Source organism: Microcaecilia unicolor, chromosome 10 (assembly GCF_901765095.1).
Source record: "Microcaecilia unicolor chromosome 10, aMicUni1.1, whole genome shotgun sequence".
NCBI classification, from domain to species: domain Eukaryota; kingdom Metazoa; phylum Chordata; class Amphibia; order Gymnophiona; family Siphonopidae; genus Microcaecilia; species Microcaecilia unicolor.
Genome location: NC_044040.1, coordinates 174,091,872 through 174,107,527, shown reverse-complemented (window position 1 = coordinate 174,107,527; position 15,656 = coordinate 174,091,872). Strand labels below are relative to the sequence as shown.

Below are 15,656 nucleotides of genomic sequence, written 5' to 3'. Positions count from 1 at the left end.
TCAAGTGCAGTCTGTGTTGAGATCCCTGTGTATTGATTCTGTATAATATATAATTATAATATATTATTGTGTAGCATTATACGGTTTCAGAAAGTTAAAATGGCTTTTAGTATGAAATCGTTTTTCTCCAATTATGCGCCTAGTGTTTCTCTGGACCAGTAATGTTGCTACTCATTCTTTGGGTTCTATGAACAGAGCCAGTGTTAAGCATACTGCTCTTCTATGGTAAGGTACAGCAGGGAACATTAGATCCAGAACTGGCATTAAAGTCCTTTTTAAGTTATCTCCTGCAAGGACAGCCTGATGACTCAATTGCATTGCTGTGGATTTCCATGCTGAGGCATCTGGCTTTGATTCTGGGTACAAGTCTGTTGGCCTTCTATGGAAGCAGAGTTCACAACCTCTGTGAGAGTCTGTCAGTGTACAGTGATAATACCTTGTGGCTGGATTTAGAGTCCATTGGCTCAGTATTCAACTGTGTTGTCAACATTTTTTTTTTTCAAACATCAACTGTGGCAGTTTAAAAAATCCAAATACTCAGTTCCCTTATCTGTATAGTGAGCAGCAGTAAATATCCAGACAGAATGACAGTAGCAGGTGTTACCCGGTAGCATATAAGTTATCCAGATAGCGAAATGAATATCACCATTATCTGGATAATTCCCAGGATCGCCCAAGCTCTGCAGCAGTTCTATCCGGCTGGTGCTGAGGTGATCAGTAGTGATTTTCAGAGGTTCTGTCTGAATAAGAGCCACTGAAAGCATTGTATAGACCTATCCAGTGATGCTTATCTGAATAGCAGGTGCCACTATCCAGATAAGTGCTTTTAAATATCAGGCCCTATGATTTCAGGGTTCTGAAAGGATGACTGTCACTTCAATGATTAGATTAAGGTAAGCTGGGAGGGGATGTAAAATAGGGAGAAAATCCCTGAGTAGTTGCACTCAACATATAATTAAACTCTGGAATTCGTTGACAGAGAATGTGGTAAAGGCGGTTAGCTTAGCAGAGTTAAAAAAGGTCTGGATGGCATCCTAAAGGAAAAGTCCATAGACCATTATTAAATTGACTTGGGGAAAATCCACTGTTTATTTCTGGAATAAGCAGCATAAAATGTTTTGAACTTTTTCGGGATCTTGCCAGTTATTTGTGACCTGGATTGGCCACTGTTGGAAACAGAATGCTGGGCTTGATGGACCTTTGGTCTGTCCCAGTGTGGCAATAAAAAAATAAAGGCTTATGTTACAAGATCCCATTTCTGGTTCCCGTTGAGCGGGAAGTACAGAGGAGCAGGAGAAAAATGCTGGTTCTCTCCTGCATGTATATAGTGTTGAGAGCATTCATTCAAGAGTATTTTATATCATAGTTTATTATATATTCCATTGCATTAACATTGTATTTAACATTTGAAATCTAGGATCTTGGCATGTGTTGCATTCATTTTTCTGCAGGTCACAGTATTAAACTGAGATGATTATAATTTTATGTACAGGGTATGTGATTTGTTGAAAACTGGAGAAGTTATATACTAGTTAACCATGATCATCTCTGCTTTAAGAGATATTGTGGAGGACATACTCACAAGTAATTAAAAAAATGATATTCAGTCAGGCTGAATGATCTTATAACGTTTTAATTTTCCCTTCCCTGCTTTTACAAAAATGGCTTTCTTTCTTCCTGCCCCCTCCCCCACCTCAGTGCTGAGAAAGTTCAAGAGATTGTGTCCTGGCTTAAGGCTCATCCTGTCAGCTCATTGTCTCGTTCATCGTGTGATTTACAGATCTTGGATGCTGCTGTTGTTGAGAAAATTGAAGAAGAAATTGAGAAATGCAAGGTATAGACATTAGTGTAGGACTTTTTTGTATTCTTTGTCCCATGGTTTTGCCAGCAGTTTTCTTTTTATACAGTGAATGAATCATGTTCTTTCTGTAGCTGCAGATGCCTGGAAAAAAAATGTGAAGCACTTTAGCAGTTCCACAGAGAGCCTGTATGCATCAAAAATATGATGATGTATCTGTTTGCTTGTTACATCAGGTTCATGATAAAGAGAACAGAACATAAATTATGTATCTTTTATGGAAATAGTTCATGACATAGTTTACCCTTATTACAAGACTCTTATGGCAGTGTCTGGTATAAAGCATATGGCCTTGGTTCGTGCGTAATTTGAATCTCTTTATGATACATTGTTGTCATTTGCTAATTTTCATACTTTGTGTGTACTGTTGAACATATTGGCTATACTTTAATTCAATAGACTAGATCTTCTCAAACTGTGTCTTGGGACCCAAAATAGAGTCACAAAACCCGTGTTTGGGTTTATGGCCTGGGTAGGCTCTTCATAGGTGCATCATTATTCACCACCTCAGGGGGATCACACAATTTTGTTTGGCCACAATCATGAAGTCATGGCCACCAAAACATTGATAACTGCTGCAGTTGACCAAGTTTCTGTCTCAATGCTTGGTTGAGACAATGGTGCAAGGATGAGGGATTTATAGATGTATTAGGAACTGGACAACATTCTGGGGAAGGGGGGAGCCTGTTCCGAAAGGATGGACTTCACCTTAACCAGGATGGAACCACTCTGTTGGCGCTAACTTTTAAAAAGGAGATAGAGCAGCTTTAAAACTAAAATGAGAGGGGGGGAAAGCCGAAAGTTGCCCAAGAGTGCATAGTTTGGAGTGGAGTATCCTCAAAGGATACTATTGAAACAGGACATATAGGGAATACCAATAGAGAGGTTTCAATAACAGTAAAGGAAAGCCAGGAGTGTTTAATGGGAGAACAGAGTAATGGATGCAAATTATCACCATCAACTTCAAAGCAGCTTGTAGATTCTAGGAAAAAACACAATTTGAAGTGCCTACAAGTGCTAGAAGCCTACAAAATAGGATGGGAGAGTTAGAGTATAAAGCACTAAGAGCCCCTTTTTACCAAGCTGCTGCAAAAGGAAACCTGCACTGATGTCAACGTTTGTTTTTGATGCGCACCAAGGCCCTCTTTTACTCTAGCCGGATAAAAAGTATGTCTTCCTTTTCCACAGGAAATGGTTGTGCGGTAAAGCACTTGTCGCGCAGCCATTTCAGGGTGAGCCCTTACCGCCACCCATTGAGGTGGTGGTAAGGGCTCCCATGCTAACCCAGCAGTAACCGGGTAGCGTGCGGCACTGCCCGATTACCACCGGGTACACACCGACGCTACAAAAAATATATATATATTTTTTGTGGTGCTAGATATGACAGCGCGCTGAGGGGGAGTCCTTGGTGGGAATTGTCTTGGGGGGGGGGGGGGATTGGTAGGTGGGAGCTATCCTAGTGGGAACTTGCCTGATACCCCCATGGCTCCTCTCTCTCAGATTCCTGTTTCCCCAGGCTCCTTAATCTTTTATTATTACACCCCCTCTCCTCCCTATGGCACAGAAATACAGTGAAATTCAACTTTGTAAATGAAAAACAAAAATTTCACCCTTTTCGAGATATGTGATGCTATAAAATAATCCTGTACAATTGTGGGGGATCAGTTCAGTGCAACTAGTCAAGAGTTATTTACGTTAAACTGCTCCTTAAGGAACTTAACTGGATTTAGACCTATTACTAAAGTAACTAACAGATATCTGTAGAACATTTGCGGGGTACCCAGAACTCACTTCTGCCTAGTCTGACTGTATCCCCTTCATCCCACCGCTGCGTTCTCCAGCCCACACGGCTTAGCAGATCCAGAAGGTACTTTGACCATAGCAGTAAGAGGAAGGGGCAGCAATGCCAGCAGTATTGAATGGGACAGAGTGGCTAATGCAGGGGCCACCTCACATGTTTAGATTTAGATATAGGTAGTACAAAACAGTAATAACGTCTCTCTAAACAGCTCAGCTTTTTGGCATTAATTTTTCAGACAAAGCAAACTTCTGGTTTTTTTTTTTCCCTTTAGCAAAGAAGGAGTAATAAAAAGGTGAAAGTGACAGTCAAACCTCACTTACTCTTCAGGGTAAGTAATTTGTAATGCACAATACTGAAAAAAAAAATTCAGATGGTTAATACCTTTACTTAGAAACTTCTTCACCTTACAAAGGGCAATAGAAAAACAAACAAGCAAATTCTTTTATTCTAATAAAAAAGCTTAACCATCTTTTATTCTGTTTTTTTATTTACTGTATATTGACAAAAAGTGACACACTCTCTCAAATCCCAGCCTCTAGAGCAGCAGCATGGAGTTGTCCCTGACAAGGATGCAGAGTACCATCTGTTTGACCGTGTTGTGAACGTGAGAGAGAGCTTTTCTGTTCCAGCTGGTCTCCGTGGCACTGTCATAGGAATAAAAGGAGGTAATTATTTTTCCTTTTCTCAGAACAAGTCTCATTATCAGACCTGCAGTGTAAAGTGAGAAGGGCTAAATCATCAGAGAACACTGCTCAGAGCTATCTCAAGGTTGTAAAAGAGACTGTAAAAGCAGCATTAAAATTGCAGAAGGCTTGAGGTAAAATGTTTCATTGACAGTTTGGGCCTTGTACTTGCTTTAACTGTTGACTGCTAATCGAGGAGAGCGGGAGAGTGTGTAATGCTCTCTGAATCAGCAATATTGGCCCATAAATGATATGAACTGCATGTCTCTGAAGCAGTAAGCGAATCGCTGGCCACCGTCGGACAATGGAGTGGTGCTCTAAGGGCTAAAGCTAAGTACTGATGAAAATATCCTTAATATAATTTTTTCATTGAATTTGATTAAATTTAAAGAAGGTTGCACAGGAGGCTTTTTATTCTGATAATCAATATATTCAACCCATTTTAAGACCTGAAAAAGTTGGAATTGTGGTCTAGGTTAGCTGAGGCTTTTTCCTCCTTGTGTGTCTTCTCTTGAATAAATATTTAGGACATCTTTTAGTAAGGCGCACTCATGTTTTTAGCGCATGCTAAAATTGTGGGCTCGCTAAACTTTAGAGACGCCCATAGGAATACATTGGCGCCTCTAACGTTTAGTGCACCCACAATTTTAGCACGCACTAAAAACATGAGCGTGCCTTAGTAAAAGACCCTCTTAATGATCTAGTGTGAGCTTTGCTTAGATTATTGTTGTATTTTTAACCCATTGCAAAGAGCTGCTGAGAGTAGAATGTGAAAGTAACTCTGAGCAGTGTCTGAAAGGCAAGCCACCTCCATAGGAGAACCATTTATCTTAATAGTATGTACTATCCATCTTTCCTTGAGCCCAGAGACTCTAATTAGTAGATTTTCAGGTTTTGCTGGATAATGGTGTTTTTGTGAATGCCACAGATAAGACTTTCAGGCCTGTGTCATACCATTCCTTCTGCTGATTTGTCTTTATGTTTCAACGTTTTTATTGATGACAATTCAAAATAAACACCTCCAACAAAGTGAATGTACAAAATTCAAATATCCCATTAGACACAATAACCACCAAATAAGAAAGACAGTTCTGCTGATTTGTCTTTACAGCTGATCGAGAAGCAGATGTGCTTTATGAGGTACTATTTGATGAAGAATTCTGTGGAGGCCTAACAATAAGGTTTGTTTCTTTTTGAACATAGTCTGTCAGTTATGAACTGTTGTTCTGAAATTTTAGAAGTTTTCAGTATATCCTTAGCAATATAGTTTAAAAAAAACTTAGGGACCCTTTTACTAAGCCACATAGGTGCCTATGCACGCCCAAGGCGTGTCAGTTTTGAGTTACCGCCCAGCTACTGCGTGGCCCTTGCAGTAATTTCATTTTTGACGCACGACTGCTACGCGCGCTGGAAAATAATTGTAATTTTCTGGTGTGTGGCAGAAATTGGGTGGTAATTGTCATTCTATGCGCGTAGACAATTACTGCACGATTAACACGTGAGACCTTACCACTAAGTCAATGGCTGGTGGTAAGGTCTCAGACCCAAAATGGACACGTGCCAATTTTTATTTTGCCGCATGTCCATTTTTGGCAAAAATTTTAAAAAGGCCTTTTTTACAGGCACGCTGAAAAATGGATCTGCATGCGCCCAAAATTTGCGCCTACACTAGTGCAGCCCATTTTTCAGCGCAGCTTAGTAAAAGTGCCCCTTAATTTCATGTGTTTTTAGCATCTTGTTGCATTAGAGTTATGATAAATATTTTGGTCAATTATTTTTATTTATTTTTAGATGCTCCCAGTTCAGGGGTTATCGACTTCCTGCAAGTGCCTTAATTAACCTTTCCCATGGTAATCGTTCAGAAACAGGAGTTCAGAAGCTGACAGCCATAGTGAAACCACAGCCTGCCACAAATCAGTCTGTTTCACATGCACCTGATTCATCTGTTTCAGGCTCACAGAAAGTGCAGCTTGGAGGTCTCAACCACTCTCCACGTTCACCCTTTATCCCTACTCGAGTAAGAGCCTTCATTTTCCGAGTCCTGGGATTTCTTATTTATTTATTTTATTGGGTGTATTTATTTAGGGAGTGTACTGCAGGTAGAGTTTAACATAAGACTTATAATTTTGCTAACAGCATAATAGTAAAATGACAAAGTATAAACATAAATACAGTAAATAAGGTAAACCTGAAAACAGCAAATCGAAACGTAATAATAGAACTACCATGAAACAGTATCAAAAATATACACATTTAACAACACTGGAATTCAAATACCAGAGATATAATACAATGTTAGCATAATACTAATGGTACACCTAATAAGAATTCATTAGATCATTCAACTAACTTAGATATTATGCTAATGCTACAGCACAGCTTACCGTATAGCTTATCACTGAGCTTAGCTGCTTCTATTATGTGAGCAGTAAAAATGTTTATTTATACACAATGGGGCCAGTATTCAGACCGCAGGTGGTAGCTGGGCTGCTTCCTGTGGTCGGCAGTGAGCCCAGATTTTCAATGCCATTTTTGGTGACTGGCATTGAATATCCGGTTTATTTTTCAGCGGTTTCAACTTAACCAGCCAAGTCAATATTCAGCACTGGCTGGTTAATTTGAAACTGGCCAAAGGTAGGCATGTTATTTCTGCGGCGTAATTTGGCCACCAAACTTAGCTGGTGATGCGGTGAATATTAGCAGATAGCCGGTTATGACCCGCTGAATATTGCCAAATTGCTGGTTAAGTGCCATTTTTTACCAGCCAGGAGCCATTCCTGGATGGTTAAATGGTTTTAAATATCAGGGAGAATGAGAATTACTAGTTAATAGCTATCCTGTAAGAAAAGAAAAAACAAGCTTTAAATAGCATAATATGCAATTTACTATATAAATTTGCTCTAGGGGATTTGTTTTTTTCTGCTTTTCCTACCAAAAGATAATTTTCCTTTCACTTTAAGATGCATATTAATTCAATTTGTTATTAACTAGCCACTTCAGAGTTTTGTTTCTGTTACATAATCTCATAACTTAAATTTATGGAGAGCACCTGTAGAAAATCTCACTCACTATTGCCAGTACGTGAGGCACTGGCTGTAGAAAGTTGCATTTTCTTGGGCTGGTGCTGTAGGTTCACACACATACTGGTATGCAACTGATGATAACATAATGGTAGATGTGAACAGAGAAATACACTCAACTCGTTATTTTGTTTGGGGGGGTTTCTGTTACAACTTAGCAGCTGAATGGAAGACACCTTTACAACTTCAGGGCAGACAATCAGAGTAATACCAGTTCACCACAGAAGGGATTAGTGTCTGCTGGGAATCAGAAACATAAGGTAAGATGTTAACTGTTCGTAGAGATATGTTGACTCATTATTTTACATTTTCTTGCTTTAGAAATAAAAGACAGCATCCAGCTTTCTCTTCCATGTATGTTTAGAATGCGCCAGTATTAGTCATGGATCTGGTTTTTGTCAGTGTAAGTCTTTGCTAGAATGGACATGTCAAATCCATAAGTCTACTGTAAGCCCATTCTACAAGCAGCATTTACTGGACCAAAGACATGTTAATGCTGAACTATATGGACGTGCAAGATGTCAACTGTGTTCAAATGCAAACTTTGTGTTGATAGTGCTATTATATGTGCCTACCAAGTGTTGGGGTTTTTTTTTTTTTTACATTTTGAGGATAATTTTATGAACAATTTCCACACCTGAAATGCTGTTTTATGAAAGTAAATGGGGTCCTGTAAAATTAGATCATGTCTAAACATGTGCACAGTGCAACCTAGAGACTACTTTTACAGCACATGTGCTCAGGGGAAGAGTTAGGGCAGAGCAAGGGCAGATTTGCTATTCATATATGGAAAGTACACGCTAACATTTGTACCTGCTCTGTACGTTCAGTCTATGCACTACTGCTGCCTGATCTGCACTGGTATTTTATAAAATCACATAGATGCCTAGGGCCTTTATTTTGGAATCTCTATTGTGTTTTGGATATCTGAAAACTGGCATTTAGATGTCCATATTGAATGGATATCCAAATCTCGATTTTATAAAGCCAGGATATGAACATCTAAAACTACAATATGGCCCTATGACAAGGAGGTGTGGTGTAGGTGTTGAGTAGGACTGGGGAGGGGGCAAAATATGGACATCCAATTCCAATTTTAGAAGGGGAAGAGATGTTAAAGATGGACATTATTATTTAGACCTGGTACCTGGCACGTCCAGGTTACAGAAAGGTGCTCTGATTGACCAGCTGTCCAGTGGAGGAATTAAGACAAGTCACTTCCTTAATTCCCCAGTGGTTGCTGTCCTCTCTTTCCCCTGAATGTGAAACTGCCACCTAAAGCACATCTATGGCTGGTTACATCAAAACTAATTAGTACTTAACCCCCCCCAAAATCAAGCTGTGTTCTCTTTTCAAATCATCCCAGTGCCCGCCTAGCATATCCTCTCCTTGACATGACCACCATTCCACAGTTGCCAAGTACTAAAGTCCTAGGTGTCATCCTCATTTCGTCCCCAAATTGTTAATACAATCAAGAACTGCTTCTGCAGACTTTGCCAGATTCGATCGATTCTCTCTTTCATTCACGCATCTGCATTAAACATTTTCATTCACTCTTTAGTCATTAGCAAACTTGATTATTAGAATTCATTATACCTTAGCCTTCAAATAACCAATATCAGATGCCTACAAATAGTACAAAATACTGCCATAAAACAGACCACTGGAGAGGTCACGTGATGCTAGGCTAAGGGGAGGACGCCGCACGTTAGAGCTCCGCGGACCCTCGCTAACATCTGCCCTTAGCGACATCAAAATCAGCGATAAAACCTTCAAAAAAGCATAGATCGAGCAGTGTGAACCTCCCAGCGGTGTAAATCAGCGGCGATCTCTGTTTAAGCTGCGATGACAACAAAAGCGAACAGAAAGGACGGGACGAGGAGCCGCGTGGGAGACGGTAAAATGGCGGACGCGGACGCCTCGGGAGAATCGGTTGGATCAGTCTGGGCGGCGGAGATCGCAGCAGAAGTCTCGAGCCATCTGGAGGCGTCGGTCGATAGAAAACTGCAACGGATCTCTGACCAAATAGAAAAGATGGACGGGAAACTCGAAGGATTAAAAACAGATATGGCAGGCTTCCAACAGCGCCTGTCAGATGTAGAAGATCAAACTACACAGCAAGTGGCAGCCCAAATCGCTATGCAAAAAAAGTTGGAAAGTCTGGAGGCAAAAATTGAGGACCTAGAGAATAGGTCCAGACGCAACAACCTAAGGCTGGTGGGACTGCCGGAGTCCCTGAGAGAGGTAGATCTTCGGGGGTTCCTGGAAAAATGTCTGCCTCAGGTACTTGCCCTGAACCAATTGGAGAACTGCTTTAAGATTGAAAGGGCGCATCGCCTGGGGCAGCGAAGAAAAGGGGAAGAGAGACCACGAATCGTGATTTGCAGAGTGTTGAATTATGATCATAAGCAGGAAATTTTGCGTGCCTGGAGACAGAGGGGAAGGATTCAATATGAAGAATCAACTGTTCTATGTTTCCAGGACTTTTCGGCAGCAGTGACAGCCCAGCGTAGACGGTTTTCAGAGGTCTGCAAGCAGCTACATGAGAAAAGAGCACGTTTTGCTCTGTTATTTCCCGCCAAGCTGAGAGTCCAGAATGATGGCAAGCTACATGTTTTTACTTCCCCAGAGGAGGCGAAGGAGTTTGTAAAGCGGATGACGATTCACCCAGAGGAGAGTGGTGCAGCTGTGGACTCCAGAAGCAGTCCAGTGCATTGATTGGGAAAAGGGACAGATAGATTGGTCTGAAGCATGTGCAAAAGAAGAAGATGGCTGTGACATAAACAAGCAGCTACATTGAACAATATAAATGCAGGTTGAATGTATGTTCTAGAATGAGGAGGGAGAGACTGTGTGTCATTCATTTCTGAGAGGGGGGAGATGTGTGTTATGTAGGGGTAATATAAATCAGTATGGTGCAAGATGTCGCGGGGTGAGGGGAGGGGCGGGAATGTGACCGGTTCTCAAAGAGGACCCAAGTAACGCTTTTGGTATGTGGGGGGGGGGGGGAATGGGAGGGAGAGGGGGGATACAGCAGACGAGGGTTGCGGGGATTTGTATGTGTTTTTTTTTTTTTTTTTTTTCTTGTTTTTTTTTTTTCTTTCTTTTTCCTCTTCTTTCTTATAATTTTATCAGAGCAGACTTGGGTTGCAGCGTTGTGGTGCATTCTCAGTTTATATCGGAGGGAGGGCACGCCCAGGGGCTGGGGGGTGTGACCTGTACCAAAGTGTTAAAAATCAAGTTTAACTGGGAAGCTTGGGAACTAATGAGGCATGGTTAAAGTAATATCATGGAATGTGGGGGGGATTTCATCACCCATCAAACGTACCAAAGTCTTACAAGCCATGAAGCGTCATAAGGCGGATATAGTGTTCTTACAAGAAACGCATTTGACGACATCGGAACATAGTAAGTTTCAGAAAGGTTGGATAGAACAGGTAGTGGGCGCACCGGCGGTAGGCAAGAAAGGGGGAGTACTTATAATGTTCCGTAAGGGCCTGCAATTTCAGATTAAAAGGGTTAAACGGAGCCCAGAGGGTAGATTTGTGCTGGCAGAAGTGGAGATGGGGAATGTCACATACACTTTTTGCAATGTTTATGCACCTAATGTTTGGGATCGCAAATTTGACAAAACTCTTATAGAGCTGCTGAGTCCCTACCAGGGGAAAAATGTCATACTGGGTGGAGACTTTAATTTAGTATATGATATTCAGATGGATAAAACGGGCGTGCAAGCGCCGAATTTGGGTCATGCTGCTTGGGGCCTGCCTTTTCTCTGTAAGACACTGGACTTGATTGATGCGTGGAGGGTTTTACATCCCACCCAGAAGGATTACACACACGTGTCTAGAGCACACCTCATGCAGTCACGCATTGATTACTTGTTCATTTCCAGAGATCTCTTCTCTAAAGTATCAGTTGCAGAGATAGGTCCATGTGAAATATCGGATCATTCGCTTATCTGGCTGCAGATGCAAGGGTTAGGGGAAGTGGGGAGTAGGGGAGGCTGGAGATTCCCATTGGAATTGTTTTGGGACTCTAAGTTTAAGGAGTACATAGATGGGAAATGGAGGGAATTCGCGGACCACAATAAGGAGCATCAACACCAACCTCGTTTATACTGGGAAACCTCCAAAGCAGTGATGCGGGGTGAGATCATAGCTTATAGGGCCAGGGTCAAAAAGATGAGAGATAAGGAGATTCTTAGATTGGAAAAAGAAATCCGTTTACAAAGGGTAAGATGTGGGGTAAAAATGACACCGGAAGGGAAAGGTGCTCTTCTAGCTACACAGCAGGCCTTGAATGAATTGCTCCATCAGAGGGCGAAGAAATCGCATATGTATTATAAATACCAATACTTTATCCATGGAAATAAGGCAGGAGCGTTGATGGGTAGACTGTTAAGAAGGGAAGGGGGTAATAAGAGCATTTTGGAAATAAGGGAAGAGGGAGGTCGACTTCTTAGGACAGCTAAAGATATAACGGAGCGCTTTAAAAGATATTATGAATGTTTATATCGGGAGCCCACAGATATAGTGCCAGATAGTATGCTTTATTTACTTAATCACACCCTGCCCGGATATCGGATTCACAAAAGTTATATCTAAATGGCCCAATTACGGAAGGTGAAGTGATGTTGGCATTCCAACAAAGTAAGATACAAAAAGCGCCGGGGCCAGATGGTTTTACTATGGCCTACTTTAAGATAGTCCAGGAGCGGGTGACACTTCCCTTGTTAAATTTATATAATGAGATGGCCAATACAGGAGAGATGTCGGACTCCATGAACATAGCGAAAGTTATAGTGTTAAAGAAACCAGGAAAGGATGGATTAGAAGTAGGGTCATATAGACCCATATCATTGCTAAACTGTGACGTTAAGATATATGCTAAGATTCTGGCGAATCGACTGTCTAGAGTATTGCCAGACTTGATCGCTTCCCCACAAGTCGGGTTTGTGAAGGGTAGATCAGTGGGGAGGAATGTTAGGGCTCTTTTGGCGTCTCTTGAAATTGTGGAGGCCGGGAAAAGGCCTTCTCTGTTGGTCAGTTTTGACGCAGAGAAGGCCTTTGATCGCGTAGTTTGGAACTTTCTGTTCCAGGTGATGGAAAGAGTTGGTATAGAAGGTATGTTTAGAGAGGCTATGGGGGCGCTTTACTACAATCCCAGGGCGTTTCTTTGGGTGAATGGGGAGCAATCTTCACTGTTCAAAATCAGGAGGGGCACGAGGCAGGGGTGCCCATTGTCCCCTCTGCTTTTTGTGCTCGCATTGGACCCTTTGATTAGGGAGATCGAGTCACATCCAGAGGTGGAGGGGGTGACCTGGGGTGCTTCTTCATTCAAGGTCTCTGCATTTGCAGACGATATATTAGTCCATCTTACACAACCGGGTCGTTCATTGAGAGCCCTATTGGAACTGTTCCAGGAGTATGGGGATTTTGCGGGTCTCCGGATTAACTACTCTAAATCCTTAGCACTAACAGCACACGCAAGTGTAAAGGGGGAATGGGAGTCTGGGTTCCCGCTTAAATGGGCGACGGATTTCCTCCCGTACTTAGGTGTGAGAGTCGCAATGAGCACGACCAAATTATATCAACTGAACTACACAAATTTATTAGATAAGATGAAGGGCCGGTTGGGTCAATGGGGGACGCTGCCGCTTACTTTACATGGGAGAGTTCACCTGTTTCGTATGGTGGAATTTCCCAAGTGGCTGTATGCATTTCAGGTGTTGCCTTTGCGACTCAGACAAAAAGATTTCAGCCAGTTGTATAGACACCTGCGGAAGTTCGTATGGAGAGATGCGAAGCCCAAGGTAACATTGCAATGTCTCTTTGGGCCATGGAGGGAGGGGGGTTTGGGGCTTCCGAATATGCGGAGATACAATCAAGCGTGTTTGTTGAGACACCTAGGAGATTGGATGTTGGGGAGACAAGATTACACACCACGTAATATGGAATTTGATTTCTTTAGGCCAGCTCATCCGTATTATTTGTTACATTGTGCCAGAAGAGAACTACCAGAGCATGTGCGCAATAGCGTACTACTGGGCCCACTGAAAGAGGTGTGGAGAGACCTCAATGGGCTGTGGGGACTGGGAGCAGATACATCTGACTTACTTCCGTTACAGGGGAATTTACAGTTTACACCAGGTTCTGACAATCCAACATTTCGCAGATGGGCAGAGCTGGGGATCACAAGACTTGAACAATGTTTTGGATTCTGGAGGGAGGATTTTGTCTCTGGGAGCACTGGGGGTGGGCATTAGTCCGACACATCTATTTGCATACCATCAGTTGACACACTATGTTAGATCCCTGGAGCCCAGTAAGCTGGAGGGAGGTCATGGGCGTAGATTAAGAGCTTTTTTCGGGGATATCCCCGGAGATAGATTGTCCGTATCGGGCTTACAGAAAGCTCTTGGAGAGCTAGAGGGTGAAAAGGACATGGGACAAGTTGGTCAGAGGTGGGCGGTGGATTTAGAGCAACCACAGCTACAGTTGGATTTTCGGAAATTGATATCTCGCATTCCGCAGATTTCTGTCAATGCAGGATTGCGGGAATGCCAATACAGAATAACTTTTAGAGCATATATGGCTAAGAACCAAGTGTTTAAATTTGGAGGTGTCGAGGACCCGTTATGTTCCAAGTGCAAACGGGGAGAAGGCACGTTCTTTCATTCTCTTTGGAAATGCAGCATGATTCAGATCTTTTGGAAACAGATATTCAGATATCTGGAATCCCTGGCGATGCACAAGATTCCGTTTTCACCCCTGGGAATAATTTTGGACAAATACGAAGTATTCAGAATTTGTGGTAGAGGGGCTCAGCAGCTCATACGCAAGGCCAGCATAGTGGGAAAAAAAATTATTATGGGTGCATGGAAGAGTGAGAAATCTCCAGAATACTGGCATTGGAGGAACAAGTTTCATGAGATCATGGTTATGGAGCGTAGGGGGGTGGGATCCTTCCCTAAGAGACGAAAGGCATTTCTGGATATTTGGGAACCATATATACAGTCGCTGTCACCTAGGGCACGGAGTTTAATATTAAATAGGCTCTGAACATTTTTTTATTTATGATTATTATAATTTACTTAGTGTTTGTGATTATTTATATATATATATTTTTTTTTCTCATTTATATTTTCTTCTTGCAAGCTAGAGGGTTCCCTAATGTGAAAGGGGACCATAGGTTCATAGGAAGAGGAGGGTGGTAGTAGTGTAAGGTCCCATTGTATCCATAGTCATGGTGGTGGGCCATCAGAGTCAAGGTACATCGCTGTGTTGGTAACAAGGGAGACTGTTTCAGGGGGGGCCTTGCCTGAATCCTATTTCAGGCAACCGTAATGTAAGCTCCTCTTGCTTAATAGTAGATTAACAGGCTATGGTGTAGCCTGGGAAGTTCAGCGAGAGGGAGCTAGGAGTCAGTTGTTGTGTTGATACAGATTTGTTGTTTAATAAAGGGGATAACTGGGAGGGGGAGGGTGGAGCAAGGGAAGGCTTTTAAAGAGGGCTATTTTGCAGTAGGTGTTGCAGTACATAGTTACCGACATGTTCTTCTATTGTGTTCTTTGTGGGTACTACAGTATCAGTGGATTTTATGCGATATATAAGAATTATAGCCTAAATGGAGGTTTAATGGGTAGATTGAACCATAAGATAAGGGAATGGGAGGGAGGAAAAATTAAATTCATGATGACAAAGCAAAGAAGCACTCTGTGTAGTTTGACAAGTTGGTGTTACGTACTGATTCTGAATAGAACTGTTTAATTTCTGTATTTTGTTGTTCATCAATAAAAATGATTCAACTATAAAAACAGACCACTGGCTTTCTCTATCTCACTGTATCATTTACAAAATACTATTATTAGTTTACAAAATCAATCAGTCGGGGGAACCACCATATCTCTCACGTCTATTTAACTCCCTACTCAATCTCAAGAACACTACGAACATCCTTCCAAAACATTTTGGTTGTACCATCCTGCAGAGAAATAATTCACCAACTTACCAGAAAGGCAATTTTCTCGGTTCAAGGTCCAGAGCACTGGAACAAATTACAACAACACTTCCGACACCACACATCTCTTGAAAGTTTTAAAACAGACCTAAAAACATTTCTCTTCTCCAATGCCTTCTCCTAATCCCCCTGTTGTAGTCCATAGGGATAAGCTTGTCAGACCGAACAGACCAGAAATCTCTCTCTTCTCTATCACCGTCTTCTCTGTCCTG

The 15,656-nt window shown here is 41.9% G+C and overlaps 1 protein-coding gene across 2 annotated transcripts in view; it reads left to right on the top strand.

The window, feature by feature from the left end:
- Positions 1-15,656, top strand: part of XRN1 (5'-3' exoribonuclease 1) — a 211,961-nt gene that overhangs the window by 133,847 nt on the left and 62,458 nt on the right. The window contains exons 27-32 of one of the 2 annotated variants that reach the window (XM_030215929.1): positions 1,699-1,834; positions 3,931-3,987; positions 4,192-4,324; positions 5,454-5,523; positions 6,134-6,359; positions 7,584-7,682. In XM_030215929.1, the coding sequence (XP_030071789.1) occupies positions 1,699-1,834; positions 3,931-3,987; positions 4,192-4,324; positions 5,454-5,523; positions 6,134-6,359; positions 7,584-7,682 (721 nt within the window). Of the gene's footprint in view, positions 1-1,698; positions 1,835-3,930; positions 3,988-4,191; positions 4,325-5,453; positions 5,524-6,133; positions 6,360-7,580; positions 7,683-15,656 lie in introns of both variants that reach the window. The other variant, XM_030215928.1, reaches the window with a different exon arrangement.